Below are 10191 nucleotides of genomic sequence, written 5' to 3'. Positions count from 1 at the left end.
CAGCCCCCCACACCTTCACAAATTCCTCCCCCCCACACACATGCACCACACCCCCCAACTATGCAAAATTATGTAGGTACTTTGTATAATTTGAGTTTTTCTGCACATAATTTTGACTTTTTAGCTGTGATTAAAATCATGATTAATTGCAACTATTTTTTAATCACACAACTAATCACAATCAAATTTTTAAAATCATTTGACAGCCCTACTTATTTCTTTTTCTTTTTAATCAAATGATTTGTAAGTCTGTCTTCTCTTTCTTGACATCAGATTCTTGCTTTTTGAACAACTGTATTTGGCAGCGTTGTTTGCCAAGCATGACTGTGTATAACATCTATGCTGTTTCTTTCTTGTTCACCAGTTCAAGGAACCATCAGCTGGAAAAATAAGCTGGTGATAAAATAGTCAAATAAAGTTGGGACCAAATGTATTAAACAGAAAAATAAGCAGCAGTGTTATGTGAAATGTGTGTCTTTTATTATGGTACAGACTTCTCTTCAGTTCATCTCTGGAGGTTTTTCAGAGGAATAGGGCCAAAGTTGGCTGCAGTACAGTTATTATTCACAGGAAATAAAAGCACTTGAATATGAATTATAGACCATTACTTTTCAATATGTGAATAAGGTTGATTTTTAATGTAGTTCAATACCTCATTTAATATTTTTAATCAGTTTTAGAAAGCTTTCAATATCTTGACACAGTGAATCTTATATTTTTTTAAAAATTGTTTAATGAGAATAAATTGAATAGACTACATGCATAAAGGTATCAGTTACTCATTTGGGATTTCAGTTGTTAAGAACCAGGTTCATCAGTGTTAATCAGAATCCATACCCGGCCTCCTGGTCCTTCCAAAATTATCATATTGCTTTGCATAAATGATAGCTTGTCACTTCAAGTGCTGCTATTTCACATTTGATCTACTTAAGAATTATGTTATGGTAGGTAAAAGACCCAATGTAGTGAGCAAAAATGCAGGGAAATGTGACATGATAATATAGAGGGGAAAGGCAAGAAAGCAGGTGCCTCTCATTTCTGTCATTTTGTTTTGTGAGAAATAGCAACATAGAAGTTAAGATGGCAAGTAACCCTTTTGTGTTTGAGTTGTTTTTAAAATATTACACTTTAGGTAGTATGCTGTTTTTATTTGTTATGCTGGGGGGACATACATTTCAAATATCTATTGACCTCTGGTTGTTCCACTTCATTAACTAGGGCGAAGGAAAAAGCTACACAGATGATATTCAAGAATAAGAAATGCTAACTTATCTCATAATATAAAGCACAATTTTTGGTTTGCTAACTACATGAACATAGATTTTTTTTGTTCCCATATCCAAGGCTTACATTTACTTCAGCAAAAAAGTGATGCACAGCAAAGTAAATAGTGATGTCTTTCTATTCATGCTCAGTCCTCACTCAGGCAAACTCTGATAGAAATCAGTGGAAATTTGCCTGTGTAAGGAACTTTCTGTATTGGCACTATTTAAGCAATTCTTTGTCCCATAAGTATGTGTTAGCCAGCAGTCTGCAGTGTTGCATTTTTGGTGTTGATGGCATTTTTACCCCCTCTCTTTTTTTTTTTTTTTCCCAATCAATATTATTCAAATACCCTGGTATGGACTAAACAACAATGGCTGTCCTGAGACCCCCTGCAAAACTGGAACCAGAATCAGTTATTTGTTCAGATGCACATTCTTTTAAGGAGATCATTAATGCAGGCAATATATAGCAAACAGTATCACAAGTCTATGTGTAAAACATTTGGCTGGATCTCAGTTAACAATAGAAACTTCTGTGCATAGTAAATGAGGAACATCAACATGGTCAGTGCTAATGCTTTCTTTGGAAACACTGTATTTCAGCCATGAAATTGGAAGGGATCCTACATAATAGCACTGAGACAGAGGGGTCTGTTGTTTCACTCAGATGGTCTGATCTGTTCATTCTACAAGAATTAACTAGCAACAAATAAACAAAAATTGTTCGAAGTACCAAACTACTAACAAGTTTATTTAACATCAAATGGGTTTGCTTACTTCACGTTTGAGTTAGGAGAATGCAGTAGGTTAGTTTTCCAGAGGAGAAAATGTGTAGAATACAAGAGCAATATTAAGAGTCTGAAAGTACTATAAGTATTGAAGGTGCTAAACCTGGGCAATAATTGTATACTTTAGAAAGCTCAGTTTTTTTTAACAAAATTCCTCCTTTTGGATTGTTGACAGTGCAACACACAGTAACTTTATACAAATGAGCAGCTTCATTGACCTCAGTGGAACTAGTGCGTAAAATTATTCATGTCTGTCAGTTTTTGTAGGACTGAGGCTTTTTTTAATAAGTTTTTAGTTGGTTTTTGGTTTTGTTTTGTGGTGGTATTGTTGTTGTTTTTTGTTTGTTTTTTTGCACCCTCTAGTTTTTACTATTTTAATCCCAACAAAACAATTTAATTTTCGTTTAGCATTAAAGGACAAAAACTTTTTCCATAGTAAGAAATATTGCATAAACATGCTTAAAAGCCTTGAAAGCAAGAATTATGTTGCTTTGATTCTAAACTTTCTGAGTGTGTTGCTTTCCATATGGTTTGTACTACACTTTTGTTGCTATGGTGAATTACTTGTTGTTCCTCATTAATCTTGACTTGTAGTATAATTGCTGTAGAAATATCTCATGTAACTGGGCATAAGTTACAACTGCCAAGGGAATTTCTTAACTTATGCACCTGTCTTTTTGCCAGTTTTTCCCAAGCTTGTTTTTGTAGTTAATGAAGGATATGTATTTTGGACATTTCAACAAGGGCCTCTCTTACTCAACTCCACCCTTCAATAAAATTGATCTTCCCTAGGGATATCAGTTGGAAAAGTTAGAATGAAAAAGAAAGCTTGATGCGTGTTAGAATTCTGTTCATTTTGAGGAATAAGTGCTTTCCACCCTTTATCCCCCAAATCAACTGGCTCCTTTTAGTTTGTGAATTAGCTATAGAGGTAACACCAAGTACATAAATGTAATTCAGTTGTTGTCATGGAGTGCTTAGTTCTGCATAATATAAGAGATATTATGTTAATAACATTATTGACAAAGGAATTAAGTTCCTCCATTTCTAGGAATTTTTTAATTTAAAAAATTGGTAGCTTTTATAATCTATTTGTGATGGTTAATATAATGATAGCTGGATGTAACCAAAACAATGAAACAATGAATGCTAACAGAGACAAAGGAAAAAGGAAAAAAAAGAAAACATTTGAAAATACAAGTAGCCAGTGAGATACATGCTAAAAAGCTTTATTAAATTGCTTTATTTTTGGCAGTAAGGGTTTTTAAGTGTTGCAAAAGTATTTGACTGTTTGAGAATTTAGCACTGGGTCCTGGATCTTGCTCATCTTCACAGGCTGCGCTGTAAGAACCATAACTCATTGTGCTGTAGTCCATTGCAAATGTAAGTTAAGGCTGCTTATGGAAACATTTTAAACACAAGCAGTGAGCAGGGGACTCGAGCTTCTGTTGTCTGACTTCATAGGAATGCAAGCTTCAAAAAAAGCGGGTAGGATGTGGGTGGCAGAAGGGCATATCTGAGAGCGTGGGTTTGAGCTATGTACATCTTGGCGGACAAGCACTTAGATATGTACTTCCCTTTCTACCCAATACTAGGTCAAAGTAACTTGTCTGATACAGGAGTGTTCTTGTGCTGGATCAGTTTCCATTGACTCAATAATTATAATGAAAATCTCTATTAATTCACACTCTTTGCTGCATAGTCATATGCAGCATAGTCTGTGCAAGATCAACATGTAAAGACAATTCAAGTTTTTTTTAATTGTCAATGAAAAATGTTCCCTGTTCAGATCTGTAGTTTCTTTCCCCAGCCTTTAATTCATTAGAGTGACATGAAAATACAGTTACTGAACATACGGGGCATTTAAGGTCATTTATGATTGAGGAGTGAAAGAACCAAAGGAAAATACAAAGGGCCATACAGTCCACTGTTAACTTCAGCCAAAGAAATGACCTATGTGCACTGTTTGATAGATTGGGTTAAAAAGGTCAGAACTCCAGTAATCATTGATAATGCATTTGGCAGGGTCAGAGGCACTTCATTTAGATCCTGTTGTCACACATTCAATTACTATAAATGAAAACACATATCACCCAAATATGTGCATGCAACACAAACACTTTCTTCACCTTGCACATCTTGAAGTTGTAATTTCCTTAGCCTTTCATTATATGGAAGATCTGTTCCTATGGTACCACAAAATAGCTTCCTAGGAAAGCAATTAAGAGGTTTAAAAAAAAAAAAGTTCAGAAAAGATAAATAATGTAGGCGTCTGATTTCCTGTCACTCTTGGTTAACTTTGTATGAAAATGGATAGCTTCCAAATTAAAGCAGGCACCAGCCTGTCTGGAGAAAAATGCATCTGTAAAGAAATGTGTACGTTATATATTCATGCAGTTCCAAATTTCTTAATTGTGTTCAATATGTAACAATTTCATGTACTGGAATATGGTACCCTTTTCATTCCATGACTTGAAACCAGTTTGCAGGCTAGGCTCAGGATAGACATGCTTACCTCCCCCATTACCAAAAAAACACATGAACAAAGAGGTGACATTCTGTGCCACTACTCTACATAGTAACATCCAGGAGACAAATATGACACCATTCCTCCGGTCAAGTTATTACAGTAGCAATGATATTCCTTACAGGAGTTATAAAATATTTTTGAAAGGTTTCCTTGAGAGAAAAAATTAACGTAGAAACTACCAGAGAACTGAAAGTGAACCACAGATTCCAGATTGTTGATGTCCAGCATTTTTTCTCAGAACAAAGCTGTTGGTGAAAATTACTATTCGTAGCCTTCTGTATTTTCTGCAATTGACTGTAATGGAGGCTTGTGCATTAAAAAGAATATATCATCTTTTTTTTTTTTACTTGTCTGTTTGGCCAAGCACATGTTCAAAAAATGGTAGGATTTAAAATTGTATGTTTTGAAAGGAGATGTCAAAATATGGGGGGGGGTTAGTACATTTAGGGGATTATTTGTTAAGTTTTAAATAGCTGCACTATCATCTAATTAGGAAGATTTTTTTTTTTGGTGTATAAATTTGTCAAGTTAGATATGCACATTGTCCTGATACACAGGTGGGTGAAATTTTAATCCAATTATGTACTGAAGACAGGTAGAGACAGAGAAAGGGTCTGTCTGGTGGAGCAACTATATATGACCAGAGACAGAATGTACTGGCAATTATCCTATCTGTTGGCTGTTTTATATAGTCCTGTACATATATCATATAACTACATCTTCTTATATCAATCTAGAAACTGCTGTTGTAGATTAAATATGCAAAGATTTGACTGACTCAGGTTCAGGCTTATATAAACTGTTAGACTATGACAATCGTCCTCTTTCCTACAGAGTGAAAAATGTAATGACAGTCACTGTTACAGAAGGAGAGAATAAACAATATTCCCATTATCAGTAATCCAAAATACACATTTACAGTGTGCACTAAAATGGGCATAATTTATAGGTGTGGATAATCTGAGCCAGATAAAGTTTAACATTTATGCAATGCGTGACAAATATGTTTGGATCCTTTCTTAAACATAATCTCACATGAGACTTCTCAAATTAGTGCTTAGCGCACAGTTCTTTTTCTTGCTCTTTGTCCTGTCCTTAACTGTAGGGAAGACTGACTAAATTTTGCTAATGTTTCCATAGGTATGCAAGAGAGTGTAGCATGTTTGGTCATGCCTTCTCTCTTTCTTCAATATATGAATTTTTTATTCTGGTTATTTTACTTTATAGGTGTTTGAGAAGCGATGATAATATCCAGATATCTTTCTTTAAAAAAATCATGTCTCATTATTGTTTCTCCATTCAGCCAAGGTACTCATTATTGTATCTCCATTCAGTCAAGCAAAAATGTAATCATTGTGATTCTTCCTCCTATCTTTGTTATGTTGAAGAAACTTAACATAACACAGGATAAAGTAACCCAGTAACAGAATGAAGATCAGTGGCTGAAGATGGCTGTTGAATTCAGGTTTCCACTGAAATGCTATACTATGTTAACCTGTCAACTTGGATATCAAAGCTAGTCTTTAGAGCATTAAAGGAGTTTCCTGGCCATTCTTAGATGCTCAATCATCCTTTGTGTCTTTTACTTAAGGTTTCTGGCTTCCTATTCTGAACCAGCTTCCTTATTGCCTCCGAGTGAATAAATTCATTTTAGTGATTTAATGATAATTGTACATAAAAAATTATGAGGATTCTTTGCACATAGTTTGGTAAATTATCTCAATACATATAGAAGAGATTATAAAACATACTGAAAGGGAATTTCTCAGGTAAACTAATGGCTACTATATGAGGAACATGGGATGCAAAGATGACATTTAAGAAGGTCAGCAGCAAGTACCTGCTACAGATCTTTTGGAGACCAAATCTAGCTGACTAAGTTGTCACCACAGAGATCTGTTTGCCAATGAAACTTCATTAGTTCTGTTGTACACAGCATGAGGTTAGATGTAGGGGTTGCACAAAGATATGTACTGGTTGCTCAGTGCACAGCCCTACTCCATTCAGGGTCCCCACAGAAGACCATGAAGCAAGTTGGGCATGGGCAGGATCAGTGGATCTGCTGGTACTCAGCTATTCTCACCTGCAGTGAGCAGGACCAGAAGAAGCTACCATCATTCCACTGGCCTGTGGTTCTCTCTGAAGAGTGTCTCCATGATCTGGGGCAGGAAGAAGTCTTTGTCCTGGAATAATTCCACGAACTTTCTCTATAAGATGGGGTTCCTAGAACAGGAGTGATGGAAGAAAAGAATATTTTTGAACTGGCCAATTTTACGATGACTAGGAACTACAATTATGTTGAAAAAGGTTTAATGCAATTCTAGGGTATTTTAGGCACAGGATATTTTCAGTAGAGACTGGGAGCCCTATTGTTCCCATTTTTCCATACTTCCCATTTTCACCAGGATAATAACATTTTAAATGCCTGACCTAGGTATCCCATTAGTTTGGTCAAATCAAAGCTTTTGTCCCATTTTAGCAGGATACCTGGGAATGGTATTTAAACCAAACTCTTTTACACACACCATTCATTACCTTCCCCCCAGTCTCTGATGCTCTGCCCCCCCTCCCCATTGTCCCAGAGCCTGGAGTTCAGAGGTAGTTGGGTGTGCCAGACAGCAAGATGTCCCATTTTGAAACTAGGGAAATATGGTCACCCTTGTATCAGTGCCACGGTACAAAGAGTTTTTAAGATCCCATGTAGAATATTGTTGTTATGGGTTCAACCTAGGGGGGCTTGCGGACAGTGCTACAGCAGTCACAAACCTGGAGTTCAGAGATGAGGGGTCAAGGCAAAGGAAGCTGGCAGAACAAGATGGAATACAGATTGCAAAAATGTTCAAGCAGGAGCAAGACAGAGAAAACCAAAGCCATGGAGTCATGGAACCAGGAGCACTGGGGCTACACAGAGGGGAGCCTGGCTTGATGCAAACTTGCGGGGTACTGCAAGAGCTGCTGCTTATATGCAGCAGTCATGCCAAGTACTTGCTAACAGGGTCCAGCCGAGGGCACTCAGGCAGCCAGCAGCTGGCAGCCAGTCTCATCCAGGCAATCAGGGCCAGATGAGGCTAATCTGGGTAGGAAGCAGACAGACTCCTGACAAATGTGGGAAGTTTCTGTCACCGATATTTAAAAAAGAATAATTTTAAATTAGAACAGGTACAAAGAAGGCATAGGATCTAGGAACAATACATGCTATTGGAGGGTCTGGAGGGTAAATCTTTTGGCATCATCAACAGATTTTGCTACTTCAGACTGAACTAACTAACAGAATTGGAAAATGCAGCTAAGAATTGTGGGCTATTACAGAAATGTGCATGGAGTAACAGCAAACTATCAACTCAGGTGAACATGTGAATCTATGAGACTTGTGTGCTGTCATCCCTACTTTATGGTTCGGAAGTTTGGACTACATAGGTTAGGCACATCAAGAGACTGAACAGCTTCCACATGAAATGCCTTTGCAAGATCCTGAAAATAAAGTGGGAAGACAAAATGCCAAACATAGAGGTGCTGGAGTGTGTAGGACTGACACACTTAGAGGAGGTTGCAATGGCTCAGCCATGTGAGGAGAAATGGAGGAGACCATATCCCCACAAATATTTTGTACAGTGAAATTTGAGATGGCTCTAGAAAGCAGGGTTGTCCTCTATGGCAGTACCACAATGTATGCAAAAATGTATAGGAAGTCATTCAACATCAGTGTAGAAAGCTAGGAGGAATGCACAGAATTCAGTCTAATCTGGAGGGAACATCTGGCACTGGGTGCAACTCTACATGAAGCAGCTTTGATCCAGAGGATGGAAGGGCAGGGAGAAAGAAGGAAGCCATGTGCTGTAAACCTGGATTTCTATTCAGACTTCACATAGACCTGGGAAACTTGTAAAAAGCCATGTCACTCTTGAATTGGGCTTGTCAGCCATAAGTAGATTTGTCAGGCACCTGACTAGACCTCTTATGCATACACCATGATACAGTGAATTGACAATTGCCTATATACTACAGGCCAGACTGGCCAGTTTGCCAAGGCCACCTTGCACCTAATGTGACTAGAGACTGCAACTGAATTCTCTCTTCCCAACCCCTCTAAGAATCTTTTTCTTTCCCCCATCCCAGAGATGAGAGAGCTATGTACTAGTGTATATCTGGAGGATGGAGGCTCACTTCCATTCACAGAATCATAGGAAAATAGGGCTGGAAAGGACCTCAGGAGGTCATCCAGTCCAACCCACTGCTTGAGGAGGGATCATCTCATCTAAACCACCTGTGACAACCCTTGGGGGTGATCCCAGAGCTCCCAGCCTTCTCTCAACTGTCCTGCTGATTGTCTTCAGGACTCTGACTGGGTTTTGGTCCTATGGTGACTCTTCACCTGTAGCAAATCTCAGTTTCACCAGCATACAGAGTGAGGTCTGCTGTTCTCATGAGAATGGAATGCCCGTGGTTGCCAGTTGCCCTGAAATCACTCTTATCACAGGACAGTTCATAAGCTATGAAACAATAATGAGGTTTATCACATAGAATAAAAAGAACATGTAGGAAAAGCAAAACTTGATTTTGGAGACAAATATGCAAAACAAAATATCTTACTGCTATCCTCTATCTCAGTGGCTTTCAGCTTTTTTTGATTTGCAGACCCCTACAAAATTTTAAATGGAGGTGTGGACCCCTTTGGAAATTTTGAATGGAAGTGCAGACCCCTTAGAATGGTAAGCATGGGTATTCACATACTTTTGATTGATCATAATCATCTTTTGTGGACCCTTTAGATGTAGTCTGCAGACTCCCAGGAGTCGTCTGACCACAGATTGAAAACCACTGCTGTAGCTTAAAACAGCTTCCTAGATCATTCTGTCTGTGTTTGCAACACCTAGCAATCTTGCCAGTTGTTCCAGATAGATCACCAGCCTTCCTGGCTGGGATCTGCATCTTCCCCTTCCCACCAGAGTTCCTAGATATCTCTTTTCCCTGAAAGGTTTCTCTCAAGTCCCTTATCATTATCTCCCCATCTCTCATTTCTCATTCTATATGTCTAGGTGAGTATTTATCTTGATAGATGAAAATTTATGCTCTACATCTCTGATTTAGTTAGTCTATAAAGGTGTGAATCTTCCTTGCCTTCTTCCTGACTTCATGTGATTGTGTAATCCCTCTTCTTAGGAAAGCTTATGCTATACATCTGATTTAGTTAGTCCACGCAAGTATGTATCTACCCTGCCTTCTTCCTTCCCCAAGACAGATAGCTGTCTGACATTTTTAGATGTACTCTTTGATATGTGTAGTGTAAGAGTGATGTTGTCTACCATACACTACACTACCATAACATGGAAGATATTGAAATCCACTATGTACAATGGAAAATCCACCATACTGTGCCTAACTCTTCTGGTCAGACCTAATGAAGAATGCCTTGCATTTGAAAACTTGCCTAACTCTACTACACAGTTGGTCTAATTAAAAAAAAAATCATCCTATAGCCTCTTGCATAATTTATTGGACCACTGTGGCTGCTGTCACAACCCAGTGATTTTGGTGCCTCGGCACGATGGAATTTTCCCGCCACATGAGAGCCTCTTTCAAAGTAAAAGGTTTTCTGTTGCAGCAGAAA

General features: G+C 38.0%; 1 protein-coding gene across 1 annotated transcript in view; it reads left to right on the top strand.

Moving 5' to 3' along the window:
- Positions 1 to 5828, top strand: part of LOC112550722 (AF4/FMR2 family member 3-like) — a 46910-nt gene extending 41082 nt beyond the window's left edge. Inside the window, exon 4 of the mRNA XM_025207224.1 lies at positions 5811 to 5828. Coding sequence (XP_025063009.1) covers positions 5811 to 5828 — 18 coding nt within the window. The remainder of the gene's footprint in view (positions 1 to 5810) is intronic.
- The last annotated feature ends 4363 nt before the right edge of the window (positions 5829 to 10191 follow it).

This window comes from Alligator sinensis, unplaced genomic scaffold, assembly GCF_000455745.1.
Source record: "Alligator sinensis unplaced genomic scaffold, ASM45574v1 scaffold144_4, whole genome shotgun sequence".
In the NCBI taxonomy this organism is placed as follows: Eukaryota; Metazoa; Chordata; order Crocodylia; family Alligatoridae; genus Alligator; species Alligator sinensis.
This window is presented reverse-complemented; position numbering and strand designations above follow the sequence as displayed.